The 26,452-nt window shown below is 37.0% G+C and overlaps 1 protein-coding gene across 1 annotated transcript; it reads right to left on the bottom strand.

Annotated features, from left to right (window-relative positions):
- Positions 1-380: 380 nt before the first annotated feature.
- On the bottom strand, positions 381-26,452 carry limk2 (LIM domain kinase 2). The gene is made up of 16 exons (XM_084114239.1): positions 26,103-26,452; positions 25,335-25,431; positions 17,466-17,601; positions 13,202-13,311; positions 12,094-12,285; positions 11,592-11,697; positions 8,617-8,825; positions 8,285-8,471; positions 7,819-7,905; positions 7,375-7,506; positions 6,752-6,808; positions 5,486-5,551; positions 4,691-4,868; positions 4,342-4,397; positions 3,920-4,077; positions 381-2,120 (listed from the first exon to the last, which is right to left on the bottom strand). The coding sequence occupies exons 1-16, from the start codon at positions 26,116-26,118 to the stop codon at positions 1,958-1,960; spliced, it is 1,950 nt and encodes a 649-aa protein (XP_083970365.1). The 5' UTR covers positions 26,119-26,452; the 3' UTR covers positions 381-1,957.

Below are 26,452 nucleotides of genomic sequence, written 5' to 3'. Positions count from 1 at the left end.
TAAAATGTGATTATATAATATATTTTATATTTACGTTGTATTAAAATTGCTCGCCACTCTGGATCACGTGATCATAAACCGCAAAATTACGTCTTTGAAGTTCCCGCCGCTAGCCTTGTACGCTAACGGCTTCGTTGACGGACACTTAAAGTTCCAGATGAGATTTCGATGTCCACTTTGGTTTAAAATGGCCCTTTTAATGCGTGTCTTTTGGAGTCTCTACTAAACTTGCAGTGCTGGGGATGCTCTGTCCTGGACCAGGTTTGGAAACACTCCAGTGGCTGCACTATAACTCATGTCATGTGTACGTTAGACCGACTCACACAAGTGGCATCTGTTATATTGAACTTTTTAATCCAGTGAAATAACGCGGGTCAAGAAAAAGTCACAATATGTCTTTATAGATATCGTCACGTCAAGCACAGTGGGACAGTTTTGGTATATTGTATCATATTGCAGAACATATCTACATATTGCAGAAATAGTAACATTAGGATGCCTTTCAAAGCTGTCGGCACCATATATGTACTATACAACAGCGCCTCCCTGTGGATGATTAGTGCTAAATACTTAGAAAAATTATAAATATAGCCAATACTTTATCACATCTTTATTCATTAAACATTAGTGTAAGAAACCTGTGGCGTACAAGTAGTGGTTATAATTTTATACATGTCAGTACCATTGACAGAAAAGACTAGAAAAAAAATGCTCTTATACAGCTTTTCACATTCTACAAACATATGCAAACTACAAATCCACATTATCCCAACATGACATCAAATCTATACAAAGATGAAAAATATATCCAGTTTTAATTTAAATATTTGTGATCAAAGTGAGGATCACAAAGAGTACAGGCTTTTTCACGAGTTTAAAACTCCTAGAAACGGCTGGTCAAGATCCAGCATTACGATCTCACTTATCATTTCACTTGGAGAATACAACCCCAGATCAGGTTTAGATACAGAGGAAAAAAATATTCTTGCCCTGTCATGATATATTTACAAGGTGAGTCCATGACAGCGGAATAGACAACTCCAGTTTTCAAATAGCTGATGTACCAGGAATGAACTACAATATAAGAAGCATTTACAAGAAACCACACAATGGAAACCATATCAGAACTCAGAAGTGTGTTACTTACTTTCATAACAGATTTATCACTCTGTCTTGTTTTAGTTACAGAGGTCAGGACCTCAAGTGCTAGTGCTACAGAAACAATCAAGGGATCGAGTACTTAAGCACAACTACCTGCAGGAGGCAACAATGCTTGATTTACATGCATTCCTAAAGGTAGTCAGGTAGTCAATAGAACTTTCCATATTTTTTATAATTTAAAAATATGTTGTCTCATTTCACCCTATTTGTAACACTCTTACTGTGACATTTCTCCCACATTTCTTTCTTGTGCATTCATTTATTATAGTGGTCTCATAATATACTTAAAAAAAATACAGATAAATTCCTTTTTTAATGTGGGGTGAAATATGGCTTCATGAGATTCACCCAACCACACTTTTGTAATTACTGTTATCGACAAAAATACTTAATGATCATTGTAATTGGATGCTACACTATGATTTTTCATTAATCTGACATTTACGGGAAACTTCATCAGGGAGATCTATGATAATATAACTAGTGGTAGGCTTAAAGGTTTGAGCTACATGGTTAAATCATAACTAGGCCTAAACCATCCAAATTAGACAGAAGCAACAAGAAGCTCATGGTCACTGAAATGTATCTGTTCCCTCAACAGAACTCTGCTTAGAACCATTTGCAGTTCTAGAATGCCCTCAAAGTTCTGCATGTCGTGACAGATCTCTCCAAAGAACACATGAGCATGTACTCAGTATGCAAACCCAAGGTAAATGCTCTGTTTCAGTTCTGTAAACTCTGTAAAAAAAAACAAAAAAACATTCCAGCCTATATCTCAGCCTTTGCTGCCATTGGATTAGTTCCTGTTGTTTTCCTGGGTTTCAGAGGCAATTTCACTGGGTCCATAAGTCCTTAAAAACTTCTGCTGAAGTTCATCCAGTTCTGCAGGCAGAGGGATATTCAACTCTTGATTTAGAGTCAATGCCTCAAAGCAGTCCTCCAACTTCTGAAAAGCAGGCCTGAAGAAGACAGGAAGAGGAAAGAGGTAAGAACTGGAAGTCTTTCCGTCCATTACAGGGTAATGTTAATCACCATTGTTCATCTATAGCTGGGTACACTACTGTTCAAAAGCTTAGGGTTGGTGAGATTTAATGTTTTTATTTTTCATGCTTATGCTCATTGTTCACCAAGGCTGCTTTTAACTGAACAAAATACAGTAAAAACTAATATTGTGAAATTGTATTACAATTCAAAATAGCGGTTTTAAAATGTAATTTATTTCTGTGATTGCAAAGTAGCGCATTTATTTATTTTTTAATTTTCAGCAGCCATTACTCCAGTCTCAGTGTCACATGATCCTTCATAAATCATTCTAATATGAAGGTTTGGTGCTTAAGAAACATTTCTTATTACCAGTGTTGAAAACAGCTGTGCTGCTTAATATTTTCCTGGAAACTGTGATACATTTTCATCAATTCTTTGATTAATAGAAAGTTCCAAAGAACAGCATTTATTTGAAATAGTTTTATAAATAATCACTTTTGATCAATTTAATGAATCTGTGTAGAATAGAAGTATTTATCTAACAAACAACAACAAAAAAACCCATGCAGACACACCAAACTTTTGAATGGTAGTGCATGTTCTTTTTAAGGATGTAAATACACATATGGGTAGATGATATGACATTTCAAGCAGTTACAGTGTCCTGCTCAGTTGAAAAATATTATAAATAAAATTCCTGTAAAATTATTATTCATTCATTCATTTTCCATGTCCTAATACACATGAAATTACAAAATACAAAATTAATTTGTCGTTCAAACTGCCCACCTCTAGTGACAATCAAGGTTCGTATGATCATGAAAAACCTGGAAAAGTCATGTAATTTTAAAATAGCAATTTCCAGGCCTGGAATAATAAATAAAGCCAGAAAGTTTTGGAAAAGTTATGAAAATTTGTTTCACAAATATCTATATAATAGAATATATGTTGAATCAGTTGCTGAATTTCAGTTCGGGATTGTGGGAATAGCAATTCGACTTATTGTGAGAAATCCTGCAAACATTTATTTACTATAGCATGTAGGTTAGATGAGTAAATGAATCCACACAGAATATCAGATCAAATCAGTGTCTTGAAAACAGCACGAGTGATTGCACACATCAGCACATTGCGTCTGTGCACTACAAGCAAGCTGCACGCCACATTACAAGACTTTCACTATCGTATCGACAGAATTGTCACCTCCCTAATCGGGCCAGTGTGGCACTGTTGAAATAAAAGTTTATAATTTGCACGTCTTTTTAAACCATTCGGTACTCACACTCTCTCTGAGACAATTTTCTGTGCGGTCAAAATGCACACATATAATGCCGCCTCGCAAACAGCTCACAAGTACCAAATAGAGTTCTTTTTCGCAGCTTATTGTGCTTTAATTCACAGTTTATTGTATTTCTGTACCTGAATACTACTGTTTGACCTATCCTTATTCTGTTGTATTTATTTGTGCTATTGCTTTTAATTGATTTGTTCTTATTTTACCGAGTAAATTCAATTCAAAGTTTGAAATCAAGCTTCCTTGTCCTATTGTGTGTAAGCTATTACGCACCAAAATTACCACATTGTAAAAACACAAATACATAGAGTGAGCAAACATATAGGTGAGATAATTTGTCTAAAAAAAATAACACCCCATTATCATTTCACATCTGTCACCCTGTGGTGAGGAAAAACCCATTGTTTACATTTCAATCTCACCTTCAACATTACTACTTAAAAAAGAAGCGCATTTGTGACAAAACGCAGTGGCACTTACCGGTTGTCAGGGGCGAGGTCACAACAAGCCACAGCCAATGCAAAGAAAGCAGGAGGACAGTGCTCAGGAAGAAATTTCTCAATGAATTTTCGCACATTGAGCCCAAAATCCAGCGTTCTCGGAAGACACTCGGGATCTGCATAAACCTGACCAATAATCTATTACCAAAGGAAGAAGGAAGAATGAATAAGGACAAATGGAAGAAAAATAAACACTATGAAACTTTCAAGCATCCTCTTACATAACCATGAATGAAATGTAGCCGTTTTGACTCAAACCATTTGAGCGTAGCGTTTGCTTTCGGCATTCTGACATTCGTATGCAAGTGCTTACATAATTGACAGTTAGTTCTAAGAGCTCATGCTGTCCTTTCAAGACATGCCATAAAATCTGAGATGTTTACCACTTCAAAAGATACTTACCTCACAAAGCACAATGCCAAAGGAGAAAATATCCACCTTCTCATCATAGCGTTTACCTGTTTACACACAGAAAAAAAAAAAGAGCTCCATCAAGAAAAACAAACAACTTTATATCAGATGATGGCAATTACCTGGAGGAACAGAAAAAAACATGAACACAGTATTCTCAGGCAACAATTAATGTCCATTGGATGTCCACCCAGTAAGCAGTTTATAAATGTAGTCACATAAATTAAACTGTTTGCTGATATTTTGAAATCTTACAGACGCAGCATGTGAAAGACATTAAAGTTTATGATTATTTGTTTTTTTTATTTCAAAGATCCTAAGTTTAATTCTCTCTTCTCACCATTGAGCATTTCTGGGGCCATCCAGTAAGGGTTCCCCACCACCGTGTAGCGTTTCTTACGGTCAATGCGTCTAAACAGCCTTTTCTTATTGGTTGGTTTGTCGGGGGGTGGCTGCTTGACCTTGTCCTCCATGATTAGACGAGACAGACCAAAATCTGCCACCACGACCGTGTTGTCCTGCAGGGGTCAGACAAGTAGAGCAAAGATGAATGTTTTTATGCTAAATGTGTGACAGAATGAGATAAACATTTCTATGATACAAGTTTATAGGTATTAGTTTTAGAATAAAGGAAAAAAATGCAGAAAAAAACAACAATAATAATAAAAATGTAAAATTGACAAAATAATTAAAAAGTAGTGTCAAAAAATCTTGATAACACCAATAGTCAGTCCTAGCTTTAAACTGTCCGTGTCTAAATGTTTAAGTCCCAAAGGAATGCCGTTTGTTCTCTTAAAAGGGTTCTTTAAATAGCTTGTCATAAGTGATTTACTCAGGATATGTGAATGACAGCATTTCCTGTCTTACCTTCTTACCACTAACTAAACAAGCAAGCAACCACTGAACTAAACAATCCTCAAGTGTGAACGGATCTTTACCCTTCACTGTATTTTCTCTCTCCTGCTCAAATGTTCTTCTTACATAACTTGTTTTTGGGTGCTTGTCTACTTAAGCCTTTCTGTTTGTGCTGACACAGGCCTGTCAGCTATTCTAGGACCTGGGCTCCCCAAGTAAGGCATAATAAGTGTAGACTCTGATCTAAATGAATGTGAAATGGGTGAAACTCCTCCCATACCAGTTTGACCAGGCAGTTGTGAGAGTTTAGGTCTCGATGTATGATGCTCATTGAATGCAGATATGCCTGAAAGAATAAGACAACAACAAAAACAATCAGAGAAGAAAGAAAAGGAGGTTGTCTGAGCAGAATGAGGAAAGACAGAAATGCATTAGACATCTACCACTCGATCATCACTACAGCAACAAGAACTAAGACAAAAACTGAAGTGGTGCATCACAGCAGCGCTAGGCAACAGGACACAACAAAACCTCCTACTAGACAGGAAGTTGCTTCACTGTCTCCCAACTACTCAGACAAGTCTGATTTGAGATGCACATGCTCCTGGAGATGAAGGTAAAACTGTGTCCTAACCAGGTGTAATTTAACAAGTTTTTTGTAGCAAGTAATGTGTGCGCACACTGGAAGTGCAAATATTGCATGGCACAATACAATCGCAGACATTACGAATAGGCATGTAACAACACAGAATTCCAAGACAATATTTCCTTTTAAAAAAACATATACGCATATTACAAACCTCTTCAAGGTTTACATTTTTGCCATAATCTATCAGTATCCCTTAATTAGTGCTAGATGATGATCTAAATCTTAAAATAGGCAAAAACTATTAAATATCATTGACAGATAAATATCCAATAATGGCTGATGACAATAAATATAAAAGATACCGATATTGGCTGATAAACAATAGTGCACAGATATATTGTGCATCTCTACATTAAAACATATTTAATGTATAGCCGTCTTGGACCGATTACAAATGACATGCCATTTCTGAAATGTTACTCCATGGAGATGTCACAGATTCTTCTTTTAACATGACTACTACATTTGGGCTTGTGTTGATACTAGTATTTTTGCTCCTCTAATGACATCAAATGTAATGCAAAATTATAAAATAGGCCTTATTTGCTATCAGTTGACAAAACTCATGCCATTGGTAGAGCCATTGTAGCTGCATCACACTGTGTGGGACACTAAAAAACAACTGTGTTTTGATAGTACCAGAGGCACAGTGTTTATACTTCAATCAACCTACGGAAGTCTTTTAGTCTTTGTATATTAATCTATCTTTTTAACATCCAAAAATGACTTTAAAAAGGCCACAAAAGCCATTTAAATGTCATCTCACCATTTCCTTCAAATATATATACATACATACATACATATGTCAGCTATGATCCAAAAGTGCCTCAAATATTGTATAACAATAGCTTATTGTTTTGCAATGCTATAAGTGTGCAGACCCAGAAGCCCACTCACCATTCCAGATGCAATGCTCTTTGCAAAACTAACTCTCTGTTCCCATGGGAATGAGTCCTGTAGGGATAGAAAGAGAGAGAGAGATGAATTGCTGGCCTAGTTTATAACCACACTATAATACAGCCCAGTCTGACAGCACGCTATGCTGTCCGTGAAAGAGAGGAAATCGTTATGTAACGGCAGCCGCTTATTACAGACAAAATTACTCACACACAGACACACTTTTATTGAAAACATTATAGTGCATTAAAGAGACACAATGAAAGACTGAATGAGAGAGGTATATCATCTGTTATCCTTATGTTTGGTGTTGAAACCCATATTTGAAGTAAACCCAGTGGGTGATCTGGAAAACATTCCCACTAGAATCCCTCACCTGGAAACACTTCATACCTCCTTTATCTCTCATCGATGCAACCGCACAGCTGCATTTTCTCCCTTTCATTTCACAGAGTGTGTTTGTGTTTTCCAGTCCCTATTCCCTGTCCCTCTCCCTTTCTCCTTGCAAAGTTCATCTCAGGTGAACAGAGACAGTGACAAAGACTAAAACACTAACAGATGATGTACGACCCTTCCTAGAAGCAAGAGGAAAGGAAAAAAGGGATTTTAAAATCAGGACGCACCTTGTCACGGATAAAATCCTTTAGAGTGCCTCCCTCAATGAACTCTGTTATCAGATTAAGCCGCTTGTCCTTGTACAAAACCCCAATGAACTTCAAAACGTGTGGGTGATCAAGACTTCTCATCACTTTTACCTGATAAAGAGAGAAAAAATAATTAATTGCTGAGATTCATAAAGTTATTCACACTAAATACAGACTGGATAAATCTAAGACTAAGTCTCTTTTCCTCTGAAGAAAATCACAAACCCTACAGCAACACTGTATCCCGGCGCCACACGGATCTGTTTTATCTGCTGTTTAAATCACACTCTGATACTGACCCAAAGCAGACAACAAAGGGATGGAAGGAATAAAAGTGGATATAGGGAGATGAAGGAAAAAATTAAGATGTAATCAGATGGAGGAATGAGAGATGCTTGCGGGGAAAGAAAGGGATCTTCATACCTCCTTCAGGAACGTTTTCTGTGTCTCTTCATCACAGCGGATCAGCTCCTTCATGACCATAACCTCACCTGTGGCTTTATGGGTCACCTACAGAAGATCACACAGTCTTAGGGTTGGAAATAATAGTGGATTCAAAAATAGTGGAACCAAAGATACCAAAGATTTTAATGAAATGGTGTGCTCGAACATCTGCATTCTTCTGCAGGTTGTGAAAAGAACTATAACCCTGCACTGTGTCATTCCAAGGCAATAGAAAGTTCTTCAGCCAAGTTGTTTGAAAATGCAATGATTGAGGAAACACAATTCCAAAATTCCTTATGATTCCTGTACAGAACCTGTCCTCCAACACTGAACTAAGCTCATTCAATGCAGTAATACAGCTCTTCTAGAATCTAGACAACTTTGGGGAACCAGTGACCATATACACTGAATTACACAGAAAATGAGATATGTTGTTGTTGCACACCTTGATGGCCTGTCCAAAGAAGCCTTTTCCAAGTATTTCTCCATGGATGAGGTCACAGGGACGGAAGATACGGTGGGACCAGCTGGAAGGAGAGCGAAGGGATTCAGAGCGCCCAATATCTCGAGTCAGAACTGGAGGGTCCTTAGGAGATGAAGTGACTGGAGACTTGCAGGTGCTGTTGCTACGTCTACAATACACAAGTTAAAAGTATTAATTCTGTACTTTGCACCCTCCCTGTATGTCCTCATCCACTTGGAATAAACAAACTGTGCTCCAGTTTTAAATGCTAAACCTACACAAGCACAGTGCTGAAAACTGATTGGATAAGTTACCTGAGGGTCCTCCTCTTTAACGTTCTATTGTCCACTGTGTCACTCCGCTCAATCTCAGCATCTGAAGACAGGCGCATACGGGAGGCCGCGGGGACACCCAGCTGATTGCAGGAAGAGCCCAGGCGGAGTTGCTCCAGACGCTGTCTGACTGGATCATATTCCATCAACAGCTGCAGTGTCTGACTGGTCCTATGGATGAGGTCCTCCACCTGGAATGACCAATCAGAATTCAGAATGTCACAAAATACTCTGGTCGGTTTTGATAAGCACCAGTGTGCCACAACAACAATAAAAGCTAGAGGACAGCATTTAGTCATAAAACTTGAGCATTGTGCACTAGTGCTGTTCACATAGATAACATTGATTTTCCTCACAGTCAAAGCTGTGGCCACACAAAAGGTCTTTCTAAAGGGGCAAAAGATAAACCCTTAATACCAACACTAAATTTAAGATGTTTTACACAGGAACAGTGGAATACATTTGAGATTCAATATTTTCAGGTCGACAAATCTGGACATCCAGTAATGAAGACATATAACAGCTTTCTGTAACTGTGCATAATTGATTACTTTGATTATGTAAATTAGTCGATTTGTATTAGTAATGTGGCAATTAGTCACGCTGTTTATGTTCCCCAGTGATGGCGCCTCCTGGGCATGCTGAAAATCAGCCGTTATTACAAAAATATTGAGCCCAATCTAAACCATAGCAGAGCAACTTCTATGCAAGAGCATCTGAAAAGGACACATTACGGGAACGCAGCGCAAGTATTTGGACTATTACAATGAATTTTTATAGCACTAGAATGGTTGTCAGTCCTATATTTTGTGCTTAATACGGCTGTGCTCATACAGCATTCAGGGTTTTTTTACCAGCTGCCATGGGTAAAAGGCTGCGAGATGCACGGTTTAAATGTGCTCTCTGCAACCATTTACAACACATTTAACGTTGTTAGTTATTTAAAATATCTAATGGATGAACTCAAGCCTCGATTGGACTTAGGGCTGGTTATCGATTTTTATACTTTTTAGGCACCGACTGAATTGCCTCGATACCATTGAGTATCAAAAAATGTCTTGCCGTTTGGAACCAAATTTCGATACCCAAGCATGCAGCATGATTGGCTGTGGCGAGGCATCAAGGAAAAACACTAGTTATGGCGGTTACGCCCAGAGACGTAGCTAACATACAAGGCTGTAGTGTGTAAGAGTCCCAACCCCATAGATGGAAAAGATGTGGAAAAGACCAAAAGTGTGGCTACATTTCACCAGGCTCAATGCCAACAGCACGCAATGCAATATTTTGACTGCAGGAAGAACTAGAGCGTGTCACATAAATTAACTCAGCATATAGGCTGCCTCACAGACATGAGAAATAGGCATATAGAAAGCTTGAACTACTTTTAAACGAACGAAAAAATTTTAATCGAAAACAAATACTCTGTGATTATGTAATCCAAATGAAAGGTGCATTTCTTTCTATCGCTGCGCGCACATTCACTACACTGTGGAGATGACGAGTCAGCAACGGCAACTTTATCTTTGCAGCCAACACTGACTCAGAAAACACTAGTTTATTTATAAACAATAAAAATGTCTCCTTGATATTTTTTCTCGACACACTCATAATCATTAGGCTACTTTTGCCAGTGCTTTGATGCAAGCTTTATGTGTGCGCTTGAGCATGAGGCATATATACCGCCCCCCCCCCAGTGGCCTATATGAGTCTTTGAGTCTGTAAAAAAAAGTCAACAAACTGAAAAGAAAAAGGTTTTTTTAGGTAATGTAATGTAATCCTGTTAAAATGGATTTCATAAAAGTAGTAGTTTCAAAAAAGTATAGAGGTCAAGGTATTGGTATCGATATCGAACATTTTTTAAACGATACCCTTTTATGGAAACCGCCATGTTTAATACTGTCCCTATGGTTAGTTAGTTAGAATGCGGTAGTGACTTCAGCTGTTTGATCATACAGCTGAATGAACATTCAAGCAGCTACTTTAATCTCCTGAATGAACAAATGATTTCAGGATCACAATTGTAAAGCAATTGCTGCTTTAAATCCCAAAAAGTGACTCAACGCAGCAATAGTAAACACCTTTCCTACTTAGGCCTACACTGCATAAACCTTGTCTTTTGTGATTTAAGTTCATACATAGCTTAGTTATGGTTATTATTTATTGCTAAATTAACCACAGGATTAATAGGCTATTCAGAAAAAAAACAATAGATTAATCAGGGGTTATTCAATTAATCAGGGAAAAAAATCATTAGTTCCAGCCATAATTTCAGGACTTTCCATTTTTCCATTTTTAGGATTTAGGGGACCTCAGGCTGCTCATTACATTGGGCAAATGGCTGCCAAACAAAGTCAGTCCTAAAACCTCAATGGTACATGATTAAATTAAGGCACAAATCCATGACAACTGAGAGAAGCAGTGGAATTCTAATGTTAAGGAGAAATGGTGGGAGAATTAAATCACATTTACAAATGCACGATAAGAATGCAAAGCATTTACATACAGTTGACAAGTCACTCTACAACTAGAATCTACACACAAACCTCCCAGCACAGGTATGTATTACAAAGTTAAACCCATGCCTGACTCCTTAAATGTTATTCTTAAGAAAACTAAATATTGCTTCTGCAACATTAACACTTTAACAAAACACAACAGATGTGCTAAGTGTCATATGGATTACGATAACCAAAAAACACATCAAAGTCATATAACAAACAGCCTGTTACTAGGGATTAATGTAAATTCAGTGCATGACCAGGTTAAAGTTATTACCAAGGTATGAGGAGTGTCACTGTGTGTGCTGGGACAAGCTATGGTATGACAGTTTGTATTTCAAATGCTTCTCATGCCGTTCCTCTGTATTGTCACATTGCTTCAACACGTTAGCGTTGGAACAATTTCACCTCACCTCAAAGCTAATATCAAGCATGGTAGCAGTAATAAATGGAGAGTACCTCCTCCTCCATCAAAGCTGACACCGGAAGTCCATTGATTTCCAGGATTCGGTCCCCAACATGGATGGCGTTCCGAACTTCTGGACTAATATGCATCCCTCTGACCCTGTAAGGATAAGGTTTGGGGAGATTTTCATCAAAAGACAGGTTAGGAATGATGAGAGAAATCTCATAGCTTTCTGTTATGGTTTTGCACCCAAAAGAACACAAAAACAAACTGGCAGTCTGTGCCTTTAATCTAACATGAGCTGTCATATTGCTACAGTTATGCAACACATTCCATGTGTCATTAACAGTGTCTCTGGCATGGGGTGTGGTGGCATTGTGGTGAATCTGTGAGGTGGTAAATAACTTCAAGTCTCTATTATTCTAAATGTTTCTCAGCATATTCATCGTAATCTGACTGCTTGCTTAACCAGATCTCAAACGAATATCTCAAGTAAGGCAAGTAGGGGGTGCATCAAGTTTTTTTTACAAGTTAATTCTGCATGTCTTCACTTACTCTTTGACCTGCACACTGGCCGTGGCACTGGTGCAGTCTCTAATCACGCTGACAGAGAAGCCCCTTTTTCCATTGGTGGCAGAAGGCATGGATACCAGAGTTACTGTGTGAGGGAGCAGGTCTGTTGGCGAGTCGGCCAAACCACGCTTCTCCAACATTGGTGTCAGGACCTCCTGCTTGTAGCATTTACCACTGTGTGAGAGAGAGAAGTTGATGAGTCTCACTACTAGAGTTGGAGCACTTTAGGACCTGAACTTTTAGGACAAGACCTGACAAGTTATGAAACACTCAGATGTGCGTCAACCTGCCAGTGCTTTACTGAAAACGACAAATGAAGAGAAACAACAAACACAATAGCAAATTGAAAACACACAAAATTCAAGTTAAGAAGCCCATTAAAAAGCCTTTTTGATAAAGAATTAGGCGATAATGACTGCTGTTTACCAGTACTGTTTGGATGTAATATACATTTAAGTTCCCACAGTTTGAATTTAATGTGAAAATACTCCCCATGGACAGTTTTCAATTTAATTAATTCATGTAATGTTTTCCCAGTACAATTTGGAAATACAACCAGGAAAAACGGGAGTGGGGGGAGTCCACTGTTTTTTCAAGGGAGATGTCCACCTATCATTATATAAAATAATAATAGAAATGCAAATTTACCTGGTTACCTGCAATGCCAATTGGATTTCAAAAATGTAAGCTGAGAGCAGAACTCCTAACAAAACACCACATAATTACATGTGTTGAACAAAGAAATTCTTCGATTTTGTTCAGTTTGGCTTTCAAAAACAGCTTTGCGTCCCTGCAAGGTCATCCTATTGAGCACCTTAAATGGCACCACAGATGGCAGATAAAATGACACTGAAGATCCTTCATTAAAATTCAGTGAGCCTAATACTGAAACGGACATATTTAAAAAGTTTTAGATAATTGTCAGGACACCCCTTGTAAAACCAGGATATCAGATAGTTCCAGCTAAGATAAGTCAACACAGAGGAAACATTAATACAGTTTGTAGCTAAAGTAAAGTTTATTTCTGCACCAGTACAGTCTACAATTAATACATGTACAGTTTGGAGTTGAAAAGTGTGAAGTTACTTACCAGTAAAGTTTGGTACGTTCCACTAAGGCATAGGTATCCTGATCCTCAATCACAACCCTGCAGCTCAAACACACGAAGCATTCGGGGTGATATTTATAGTCTCCTGCCACCTGAAACACAGGAATACCCAGCGTAGATCAGATCAGATGCCTCATGATTTCACTCCAAAAGCCCAAATCCTCAGTGCCAGCAACACCAGCCCTGACAGTGGTCCAGATGCAATCTTTCTGGAATACCCCTGTACGCTTAGTATATGCTCACTGCTATCTCTGCCAAGCCCAGGTGTGGTGGATCATGCTTTCATTGTGCTTCATCTGCTTTGTGTCTGTGCACGGTCTTCGTTCAGTCTGCGTTCTTTGGCAGTGACATAAGCATGTGTGCTATCTTTTTCTGTAACACCTGCAAGTGTCTGGTCCTGTCATGTTATCAGAAGTGACATAAGGCTGCCAGACCCTTTCTATAACCATGATCCCATGCTCTTACACAACAAATAATGCGTCAGTCTCTGTTTAACGCCTCCTACCTCTAGGCTCTCTCTTTGACCTCCATCTCATAAATCTTAGAAAAAACACATTTACAAGGGCAAAGCTTTATTATTTTCTCATTTTACTTTTGCTGACATTTTACCCTGAGAGATAAATAAACCGGAAAAAAGACCTTAAAATGTGTAACTACACATAACATTTTAACATGAGATTTACTTGAAATACATTAACCATAAACATCCATTTACTAATTACTAGCAAATACAATTCCACAGAATTAATTTGCATAAATCAAACACATTTTTAACCTCGTAAGCAATTAAATACCCCAAATCCATTTATTTTACAGTTACACTGTTTTGATACATAGCACATTCTATTAACTTCAGACCAACACTAAACAAAATCCAATCTACTTCCCTAAGAAAACATCTTGCACTTTTAATATTAATAAGCGTTTATTAAAAAATTTCTTTCATTTGAGCATGTCACCAAAGGGAAGATTTGTGGGATTTAGTCAACTTCTAAAGGACACATTTATCTCCAAAGATAGCCAAATAAAACTCCCATTCATTACTTTGATTTTGACTTTAAGTCTCAGTGCCAAAATCTTAGTAGCTTTCCATCTCACTCCTTAGAAAGATATTACACACAGTTTGCAGCTCTTCGTTTAAACAGTATTACGAAGGCACACAAACTCATATATTCAATATAAAAGAACTGCCAATCAACAAGGGTTATGGAACAGAAACAGACTTTTATTCTCTTATTTTGAATGGAAAATTATTTAACCAATAATCCTCTGGCTCTTCCTTTCATTCTGGCTGAATGGAGAAAGTATGAGGTCACACTGAGGTTTCATTTAATGTGAACCACAAAAGACAGATTAGCAGTTATGTTTACCGAGCTGTGAATCAACGGTCCCAGGGTTTGACTAACTAAATTCTTGGGTAATTTGTCGGCTGGGTAAGCCACACCTCCTCATGCAGTCTACACTCTTCAACAATCAGAGTGCAGAACATGTAGACAGGCAATTAGAGGATTTAATGCCTACTTGGTTTTGTTCTCACTTATTCTAGCGTAAAACAGAAATGAATTTCACCATTACAAATGACTTTCTATCGTAACACTAAATAATAATAATAATAATAGACATAGCATGGAGAGAAATAACAATAATAATTATGTAATATTAATAGTAAATATATTATATATAATTACTACATAATATATATACTATATAGTAGCCTATATACTACAAAAGACAGATTAGCAGTGATGTTCACCATCTGTTTGTGCGTGTATATATATACACTTTTTTTTTCTTTTTCACTGTCTACATTTACAGTGCTTTGTTTTGCTACGGTCTTCCTTTACAGTACATCAAGTCTACATTTACAGTGCTTTGCTCAAGGGCAGTTAGTTGACCTGCTTGACACTTGGTTCAACCTGTGAGTAAGCATGTCTCAAATCTTTTTTGTGCTTACACGACTCGTATACGTCATACCCGCCTGTGTGTTACAAGTAGAGTGTGAATGTGCATTTGAGAAAGGCTGTTTCCCAGCAGTACATTGTAAAAAAGCCGCCCCTCCCATCACCACGGCTAACTGAACATAGAACAGACTGAAAAAAGAAAAGAAAAAACTACACCTCATTTAGTCAAGTTAATTTCTCACCCAAAATTTGATGTGCTAAAAAGTGGTGGCAGAACCACTACAAGCTGCCTTAGACATAACAAAATTCATTCCAAGATAAAGAAAGAACAAAAACAGGGCAGAAACTGAACAAAAGTGAACAATGAGGAACTTTCAGCCAAAGAAAAGAATTTTCATTATCATGGATGGTCTATAAACAAATACACAAACATATTCAAACAAGCACTTCAGCTGTGAGGATGTGATTTCTTCCTGCCTGTCTTTCAAAGGTTTTGACACCCCCGCTGCTTGTGCTTCTGAGCCCACAACTGGCAACACACCCCGACCAGAAATACTTGGCATCCATTAATCAAAGCCCAAACAGAAAAGGCCTATTATGCATTTTGCTCGCTGGCAAATTCTCCTCTTTCTGCCCCTTCCTCTCTTAACCCATTTAAAAACTACCTGTTTTTGTGAGCAGTGATTTGTGTACATTAGAGATGGATTTGTAAGTCTCTCACACATTGATACAGCTTCCATTAGCATTGCGATTACAAAGCTCCTCATTGAAGCCCATGCAAAGGCATTCCAGACGCATGATGAAACGGCACACAACACTGTGGCCATTCCAGCCTTCAGATCACAGTCATCCTGCGCACAGGAATGAGATCATTTACTGTATAATTGAGAATTTGAGATTTCATCAGCAATGAGATTCATTTATATTCTTGAGACACATGCGAAAACTAATAAGTCATATGTCAGAAAAACAACAAAGAAACACAAAAGATTTTTGAAGAATGTTACAGCTGGTTTTGTCCATTTTTATCAATGGGTCCCAATACTTTTAAGCTCCAAAAAAGGACCTAACCCTAACCCAACTTAATTGGTATATTTACAACACTATTACTTTGTACGAGGAACAGATTGAAATGTTAGCCTTTATTAACTCTCAAATCAAAACTTGATTTGACATCAAATATGGGGATGCTCAAACGTTTGGTCATGTGACGTGAGAACCAATGATGTTTGAAGTTAGTTTATGATTAAGGTTTGTTTCGCTATAATTGATGTAATCTGCGTATTTGTGCTTTAAAGTATTGGGTTCAATAAATTTTCATAAAAGGAATAAAAATCAGTAGCACTGTACAATAAGGTTTAATTTGTTAACACTAGTAACTACATTAGTTAAAATGAACAACGAAAATATTTCTAAAGCATTTATTAATCTCAGATAATGTTACTCTTAACATTTACTAATAGGCTACATGATTAAAATCAATAGTTGTATCAGTTAACATTAGTTAATTAACCTGAACTAACAATGTACAGTTGTATTTTTATTAATTAATGTTAACAAAGATTAAGAAGTACTGTAACAAATGTATTGTACATTGTTAGTTAATATTAGTTAATGCATTAACTAACCTTAACTGATGGAAACTAATTGTAAAGTGTTAACATAAATCAGTAGAAGCATTCTTCAATTTATATCAATTCGTGTTCAGCAGAACAACATGAGGATGGATAAATGATGATAGAACTTTCATTTTAGGGTGAATTATCCCATTAAGGCTGCAAAACAATCAATGACATCTCAGCACAAGCTCTGCTGAATCTGATGACAGTTTGGATAATCGTAACTTGCACCTTTGATACTATATTCTAATTATGTAACAAATATAGCAGGGCTTTGGACATTTGTGAGACAGCTGTAGGGACATTTTTGACTCATAGAAGTGGGAGAAAAAAAAAAAACCTCTGTAATTCCTCCCAAAAGCATCACTCAAATGTGATTTACTACTCACATTTGGAGTGGAAAAGAGAGTTTAAAGCCTTTCCACCACCCTTATCAGTGACCTCTTCAGGACTATGAAAAACATCTGCATGTATTGACTTTACCTGCCTTACCTTTTCTTTAGACCTCTTGATTTAGCCATGTAAATATTTACTGAATGAGACAATGGTGTGTTATCTGTTCTTGCGCAGGATAGCAGAGCCTTCTGAAATTATCTTCTTAAGACCTATCGACTGATAGTCAGTTTCTTTACTCTTTGTGTGTGTGTTTTTCTGAAATTCTCTGGAAAAATAAACACACTGCCATGCAATTCAGACATGTTGACACGTTCACATGGCTTTTCTTACCATAGCAGGTCCCGTCATAAGCAGCGAGCAGCCATGGCACAACTCCCCGAACTTCTCGCAGTAGTGTTTGTGACAGTACAACCTCCCCTCTTTCTCAAAGTACCAGTTTGTCAGGAGATCAAAGCACACAGAACACCTGGGGAAAAAGAATGGAAAAGTCTGTAAGTGAAACATTCTGTTTGCAGACATTCCTTTAAACATTCAGCTCGCCATGAGAGAATAGAAACCTAATTGACTGAAATGTTTAGCAAGTGAGGTAGTCTAGGTATTCCACATGTTCACCATGTCATTGGGAATTTCACGCATATTTTTTAAAGAAATATTTTACCTAACATTCATTTACTCTCCGTCAATCTGTTCCAAGCCCACAGAACTTTCTTTATTCAGCAGAATACAAGGAGGTGCAATATTGAAGAATGTACTCATCTGTTCCTCTTCTGTACCTTTGTTACATGCAAAACAGTGGTCAATATATTCTTCAATATTTCTCCTTTTGTGTTTCACAGCCAAAAAGAATGTCTCACAGGCTTGGAATGACATGAGGATGAGTAAACTATTTTTATTGTTAGTTAAACTTTAACATTTACCAAACATTTTAGTACAACAGATGGTCCACCAAAGGATAGAAAAAAACACAAACAAGTTATTCAATGTTTACAGTGTTTCAGCCATACATCTGAAAATAGTACAACTCACACAGTACATTCTATTTTTAAGACTTTTTTTTAAGGACCAGAGGTAAAGCTAAAGATCAATGTCAATGATGTTGAAGGAGACACATACAAGCATGTACAAAAACATTCTTTCAATCATGGCCGAGACAAAGTCCAACCGGTCAACACACACTAACACTATAGTTAAGGAATTTGGGACGTGAGCCAAAACAAGTCATGAAATTCTCTCATACACTCTTCTCTCAGCCACCCTACCTACAATTGGAACCTGATGTTGGGATACAAGCTATGCCACTTTAAGCTATTATCTACTTCCTACGAGAAAGAAAAATGTAACCTAATTAAAAACTTTGAACGGCAGAGCACTTGCACCTTGAGGCTTTTTGAAACAAAGGATCACTTGTCCAGGAGAGACAGGGAAGGATGAGTGAAAAGCAAAAAGTTCCTCTTTACATGCCACAGCTTGTTTTGCCAGACTAGGTGAGGTGAGGTGGGGGGCAACTGGGACCGTCATCAGATTTGGAACACCTAATGGGTCCATAACTTTAAAGTATAGCCTTAGAGGCAAATGGCAGTACCATGATGAATGCCCAAAATATTTCCCCTAAATACACACCAAGACCCGCTCATATAGTCACTGAACAGTATGTGTGCTTTTGTATTAGTGATTCTAAAACAACTCTTCATAAATGTAATGACAAATAATGCAAACCATGTTTATGTTACAGTTGTAGTATGAGCATTTAGTTAAAAAAAAAGAAAGAAAAAGTTCTGCAAGTCAGTTATTAGTTAAAATAAGATACACCGGTGTTTTGCCAGTTGAGAAGTTTATTCTATGTATCGTCTTTTTACCATTTTAATTCATTTTACTCTAATTAATTTTATCTATGCAAAGCTCTATGAATTGCTATTGTGTGATTATTATAATTGCTTTCTATGTAAAGCTTTTGAATAACTGTTTGAATTTTCCTTGCTTTTATTTTGTGATTATTTTTATTCCTCTCTATGTAAAGCACTTTGAATTGCCATAGTGTATGAAATGTGCTATATAAATACTTGCCTTGTCTTGCCTTGTTGGACTCAAAAAAACTAAAATGCATGCATGCAAACATTGATGAATACATAATCAGTCAATAGTATTAGATTTCCCTGTGTTACTTGTCCTTGTACAGATACTATGAATGGTAGCTCAAAACAGCAAAACCTAGCAACCACATAGCATTGCCTTGGCAACTGCACACACAATTTTCTCTCCAAATTGTTTGTTCTTTTCTTGCTAAATAGCTGTTTTGTGATACATCATTTTATAAATCAATTGCCAGTGGGAAATCAATACACTGTATCAATTATTACACCCGTGTAGTGTGTAGTTAGTAATTATTCATGCTATTTTTAGGTAGTTATCGCAACACTGTTCCTGAATCATTATTAAATCACAGTAGACTTAAAGGGTTAGTTAAAAATATCAAAATTCTGTCATTAATTAACAGAATTAACTCACCCTCGTGTCGTTCTAATCCAAACCCGTAAGACTTTTGTTTATCTTTGCAACAACAAATGAAGACCTTCTTAATGAAACCTGAGAGCTTTCTTTCACTCCATAGACAGCTTCGCAACTGACACATTGACGCTTCAAAAAGAGACTGTAAAACTAATACATATAAATTGAGTGGTTTAGTCTGAAATTTTCTGAAGAGAGACGATTACTTTATATGATAAACAGATTGATTTTAGTCTTTTATTCACATATAAATATTCATCAACTCACACATCAGATCTGGTAATCAAAAGCTTAAGCATGTTTGCTTGACGTGCGAGAACCAATGTGGTTCTTGTGTGTTACGCAGCACGTTTGTGCTTTCACGCATCAAGCAGGTTCAGTTGAGCTTCTGTTTATGTTTGCTGATCAATGATAATATGTGAAAAAAAGAGTAAATTCAATCCGTTCATCATATATAGCGATCAAATTTCTTTAGAAAATTTGACTAAACCACTCAATTCATATGGATTAGTTTTACAATCTCTTTGTGAAAGTTTTGAACAGTTAAAGTGTCAATGGGAAGGACAGAAAGCTCTCAGATTTCATCAAGAAGATCTTCATTCGTGTTCTGATGATGAATTCTTACGGGTTTGGAACGACATGAGGGTGAGTAATTAATGACAGAATTTTCATTTTTGGGTGAGCTCTCTCTTTAATCCTATTAGGAAAGAACTGAAGCAGCTAAAACAATTTTGTAAGCAGTGAGTGGCCAAATTTTCCACTATGAGTAAAGCGACAATTCTGCACAGAATTCTAAATCCTTAATGCTTCAAAGGCACAGATTAATGGTAACAACTAGAGGTAAGAAAATAAAACATATTAGATTATTAGAAACATATTAGACAAAATAAAAGATTAAATTCTCAGACAATGGTAAAAATCATGTTTTTTGAAAAACTTTTTTTTTAAAATGAGACTCAGGTCAGGAAAGGAGGTAGACAGCCACCAGGTCTGAACCAAAGCAAAGTCCAAGAATCCCGGCAGGAAATCATCTCCAGGCCATGTTCCAGAAGTTCAATGAGCTTTATTTCCACAATGAGGAAAACACAAATACTCTCCAATGCTGAAGGTTTTAACAATTAATCTTTTAAATACCCTATTAAAATTGATTTGGCATGCAGAATGAATGGCTTGGTGTGCGGTATAAATGGACATTTATTAACTTAAATAACAGTAAGTTCTAGTAATCTAATTTTAGAGTATTGTGTTTAAATTTAGAGCTATGCATTGCAGATTTTTTAGGATCCAAATCAAGGCCGTGCACACTGAAGGCCAACTATCACTCGAAACCAACTCTCTGACAAACCCAACAACACAGTGCCAAAGGGAAGCGTTTGGCATGCCATGTTCTGCTGAAGGCTGTTCTCTCTGGTACACCATGTGCCAAAAAAATGGAAATAGAGGGAAAGAAATGGGGAAAACTGAGGGGGAAAAAATCCACTCAATGGAATGAACGTGGGGAGGATGTGGAAAACCAACACAGTGCTGAGACGTTCTGATAATGATCACATTAGTGTGAGAAGGCCACCAAACCTTCAAGCCTGTCGACAGAACGGCTAGATTTTGGCCATAAGCCCTATTGTTGCCTTTGTTTGGAGGAATGTTGACAAGCTCTGTTTCTAGAGGCAGACACAATAAGCCAGTCACCCACACAGAGAGGGTAGAACCTTGTCATCCAGTCTAGGAACACCATTTGTGTGCCTGTGGAGTGAAACCTGCTCACAAGTTGGGCAACCTGTGCTCCGACAGTGACAACATAGCAGATGAAATTTGTGAATCATCCTCTGGCAAACATAGTGAACTAACATCTGCGAGGACACGGCAAAGGCTGAGCAGGTGTGCACACATGACAAACTTTCACCTGTGCACCAGATGTGACTGGTACATTTTGGCCACTAATTTCAAAACATGTCTGACATGTTCCTAATGGAAAATATAAACACCTTACATTTACATTTTTACATTTAGTCACTTAGCAGACGCTTTTATCCAAAGCGACTTACAAATTAGGACTAAATTAAGCGAGTCATCATGAAGAGGCAAAAACAACAACAACGCAAGAAGTGCTCAAAATACGAAGTTCAGGCATTATTCAGAGTAGCATAAGCCTGATAAGTGATGTTTCAAAGGGAAAGAATTTTTTTTTTTTTTTTTTTTATGAGGTTAATTGTACCTTGGAATTGTACTTTTGGTATACTAAATGTATATACTTAAAGTCTGCTAAATTGGAGCAACTAATTTTGTACTTGAGTTAGGGTTAGACACTAACACTTTAGTTTCCGGAAGTTGTGCTGAGCTCCAACTAGAGAGATTCAATTCAATTCACATTTATTTGTATAGTGCTTTTCATTATAGATATTGTTTCAAAGCAGCTTTAGAGAAAATGCATGTGTCTACATTACAATTTGGAGTGATCTGTTATCAGAGGTGACTGTGTCCAAGTTATGCATTTCAGAAATGATAATACAATTTACAAATCACACTGTTAGCTAACATCATGTATACATTTTAGGCAGAAACAATGAGCTCATTGAAGTAATTATTAGAAGTTGTGAACATAATATGAGAACAAATATACATAAGTATATTTGATTGTGCTAAAATGGAACTGTTGCAGGTATACTTTTAAATGGTAGGTACACTAAATACCATGCATTTAAAGATGGATATTATACGGTGATCATTCTATCCTTATTAATAGTGATATTAAAACACATAGGCTTAATATTAAATGTGCATTGTGCAATAAAGAAGTACTCCAAATAAGTTTAATTACAATATTTATATTGTTAAGTCTTAATCGATATGTCAGTAAATAAGTTCAAAAAGGATTTGTACTACACTTTGTATGAAATTTTAAATACATTTAGGTTTTTTTTTTAAAATTCAGCTTAAGAGGAATAAAATATATATTAAAATAGAAAACAGTTATTTTACATCGTAATCATATTTCAGAGAGACATATGGCAGAGATGATAACAACCAATTTCTATTGAAACATTTAAATAATTATCACAATGACCCACAATACTGCCATTGTAAACAACACTCATACAGAACCTCTGTAACACCCTTTTAGATGACCAGGTATCTCAAGAAATATCTCTCTCTTTCACTTCTCTTTCCTGTTCCAGTTTACACCCGGAGGAAAAATAAAAGGCTTCACGACACGTCAAACAAAAGAAATGATTCAAACCTTGACATATTCTCAAGACAAACAGTACAGACAGCAGAACAGAACAAACAGTTCTACACTTCCTTCATTCTACTTGCATTCACATTAACAAAGAAACATTCAGCCTGCAACTGGTATACTGACCTTCTGATCCTTGCAGGTACCCCATCACATTTATTATCTACCTCATTCACAGAACCCAATGATAAAGATCAACGGAAATAAAGTGAGCAGACATAGAAAATCCCATCCAAATAATCACTCATTTTCACATCACATCATTCATTTTAATTAGATTAAAAAAATCCTCAAATCCTACAATAACCTGTGCTTAAAAAATCCTGGTGTTTAAAGATGCCATAGGTGATTATTTTAAATCAAAACAGCTATTTTTAGATTCAATCGATACCATAATAATAATAAAATAATAAAAACGTGCTATCTGCAGGTACTTTCACATAAACACGATTTAATCAAGGAAGCTGACAGATAACAACAACAATAAGCAACAAAATGTGGTGGCAAAGTTAAGAAGGTCTCAAAAAACTTTGGCTATAACACTAAAAAACTCCATGCAACATAAATCACATTTTAATCACATAAATCATATTTTAATCAAATAAATCACATTTTAATCACTAGTAAATGCAGGTAAATAGGGAAATTCAGATTCAAGCAGCATTCAGAAGACATTCCAGCCCCTCCCATAATTATAGTTAGAACAGTCATTAAAGCATAAGAGTTAAGTCTGTCCCTCCAATCACAAAAGGAGCAAAAAGGGGGGTGGGGTGGGTTGTATTTGTCTTGTGGAGCTATGAGCCGATGTCTGGGAATGTGACAACTAACCAGAGAGGAGATCCTACCTGCACTGCAACTGCTCACAGGAAAACAGGGAATGCCTGCCATAACATAAGAGGGATTCCACAGAGGAACAAAGAGTCATAATCAATTAAGCTAATAATCAATTAAACCGTAGAAAGAAGTTAATCACTAAATATGTAATCAAGAACCAAACTATAGCAATAAACCTTATGATGGTATTAAGCCAGAGACAACAAGCCTTTATGATTTAATTGGGAAACTCAAATTATCCAAAAAAGAAAAAAGAAAAAAATCAACTGGTGAAAAAAGGCCTAAGCTGTACCCTTGTTCCAGATTGCATAAAATGTCGTGGGCCATGGAGTAATTTCTGCCCTCATTATGGATCACGGTGTCTCCATATGGTCCGAAGTCTCCCAGCACATGGCTGATTCAATCATGATGACAAAATTGTTCCGTAAACCTTGGCTATGGACTTTTGGAATGACTTGAGGGTTTTTTCCCCTACCTCTCAGGCAGCTTTAAGGCCATTGGGTTTTCATCCACGGACGACATTCTCAAGCTTGTCTGACAAAGTCAGATCAAGGATAAATCAGGCCCCCAAAAGCTTCCACTTTCATTCACGGTAATGCTTAATAACATGAAAACAATGAATTGAACTGAGCTGGACGATGACATCACTGCTTTCTGCAGAAGTGCTTTAAAGATGAAATGAACTAATTTAATAATTGATTATCTTTACAACAGAACTGAATCCACACTGGACCGGCTTCAGCAGAACAATGACTAGTTTCTTTTTTGGAGCTGCTTTACAGCTGAAATGAACTCGGTTCACATGATCCCATCATTAAATCATTTTCCGATTATCACTGTAAAGCTGCTTTGAATCAATCTGTATTGTATAAAGCGTTATATCAATAAAGGGTGACTTGACAAATGTTTCCAGAGGTGAGTTATGTTAACTAATGTCCTTTACGCAACAATGGTAACCGGTACAAAAAGAGCTGCCCTTAGAAGTATGGCAAGCAGATTTTTAACTAGGGATGCAACTATTTTGATGACACATTAATCTAGCCAAGAACTGCTGATTTAGAAATTTTAAGAGTTTTAGATCATTAGCTTTTTCTTTAAAAAGGACCTTTACACCATTAAGTAGCCTTAAGAGAGATAGAAAAGGGGAGGACAACTTTAATCATTTAATCGTCTCATTTCCATTTTTCATCATTTCACGTTTTTTAACACCAACTTTTCTCTCTCATGCACTTACATAAACAAAACATCTAAGCTGAAGGTTCTAGGCGTTACCAATAGTCGCTGACAAGCTACATTGAACTAAGCAGCCCATAATACATGCGAGTAAGTGTAAAAGAAAACAATGCAGAATGCTTTCATTTGAATGCAATAGTCTGGATATTTTTCTCTGGTTTAAGCTGGTCTACAGCCTGAGAAGGCTTGTGCTCAGCTGGACATCCCTCTAAAACCAGCCAACAGATACGGCTGTGAAAACAGTTAAAACTATCAAACCATGTTAGGCTGGTTTAAAATGCTTCTTTTCAGAAGGGTAAGAATTCAAGGAAAAAGCAATCAATAACATTTTGTTTATTTCGCTCCATTCCTAGGCAGTCTGGCTCAGTTTAAAGAGAAATCAAGTAAAGACCCACTGAAAGCATGAGTTGTGCCAGGCATCTTGAAGAACCTTCACATGAAACGCGTCCTGAATCCTCCTGCCACAGCCCGTGCACGCGCACTCCGTCACATCTGTCAATCAAACATCAGAGGAACTTTCAGAACTGGCACCTTAAACACAGATCTTGTTTGTTTTCATGGGAAAGCCCACGCATTTAACTTTCGATGTGGGACATTTTGTGTTTTAAAACTTGTGAGCACGAGCTGAAGTTTAGTATTATGTAGTCTCGCGCTGCATATCTATTCTAGCGACTGATTTATTACATTTAGACCATTTATTAGGATTTTACCATTAAAGCTCGTCTAAATGTAATGGATCTTCTTTAACTAACACTGCTTTAAAATCTGTCTTAAAATCTTTTTAAATGAAAAGCAAGTTACAGAGGGAGCCATTTTAGCTGTTTATTTACTTGTTGTGTGATTAAAAACCTTAAAGCAGTTCTGAACCTTTATTAAAGAAAACATTTGAATATTTAGAAACTACTGACATATAACAGAGTGTTGTTTCTCGGCAAACGTCAACTAGTACACACACAAAAAACAATGCGATCGAATGAGCAAATTCCTACATGTTATTTTCTAGTACATCTGATCTGAAAACTTTTGGATAAATAACTAGTGTCTATGAACTGCGTCAAAGTCAACACAAATAAATAATTAATTAATAACACAAAAAGAGTATTAATGGAGCTCAAGCAAACATTTTCTGGCACAAAAGTAAATATCGTGCGCGTAATCCTTACCTTCTCGTTCGTCCATGACCTCCTGTTCTGATTTATTTGTTCAAGCTCACATGCTGGTCCAGAAAAGTCTGAAGTTCACACACCGCATACCAGCGATGCTCCTTTTCTGATCCATGTGTAAGACCCACAGAGTAATCCAGCTGAAAGTTGAGGGAGAAACGATGTTTCATCAAGTTTCCAAGCAAGTTCAAAGTTTCTCTCTCTTTCTCTAGCTCGTCCGACCAGATGACGTCATAGCATAGAAATGTACGGAGACCGGAAGGGATCAAACAGAATCACCTGAAACAGGAGCGTTTGCAACAGACTGCGCGACAAAGCCGGACCACGTCCAATGATACCGCAGCGACATC

The sequence above is a fragment of the Abramis brama genome (assembly GCF_963993115.1).
Source record: "Abramis brama genome assembly, chromosome: 5".
NCBI lineage: Eukaryota > Metazoa > Chordata > Actinopteri > Cypriniformes > Leuciscidae > Abramis > Abramis brama.
This window is presented reverse-complemented; position numbering and strand designations above follow the sequence as displayed.

What these genes read in the sequence shown, in the direction of transcription:
- limk2 (XM_084114239.1), bottom strand. An exon ending in AGAAAACGTTCCTGAAGGAG is followed by an intron (nt 7,507 to 7,818) that starts GTATGAAGATCC and finishes TCTCTTTATCAG; the next exon opens with GTAAAAGTGATGAGAAGTCT. An exon ending in AGAGCATTGCATCTGGAATG is followed by an intron (nt 5,552 to 6,751) that starts GTGAGTGGGCTT and finishes TTATTCTTTCAG; the next exon opens with GCATATCTGCATTCAATGAG.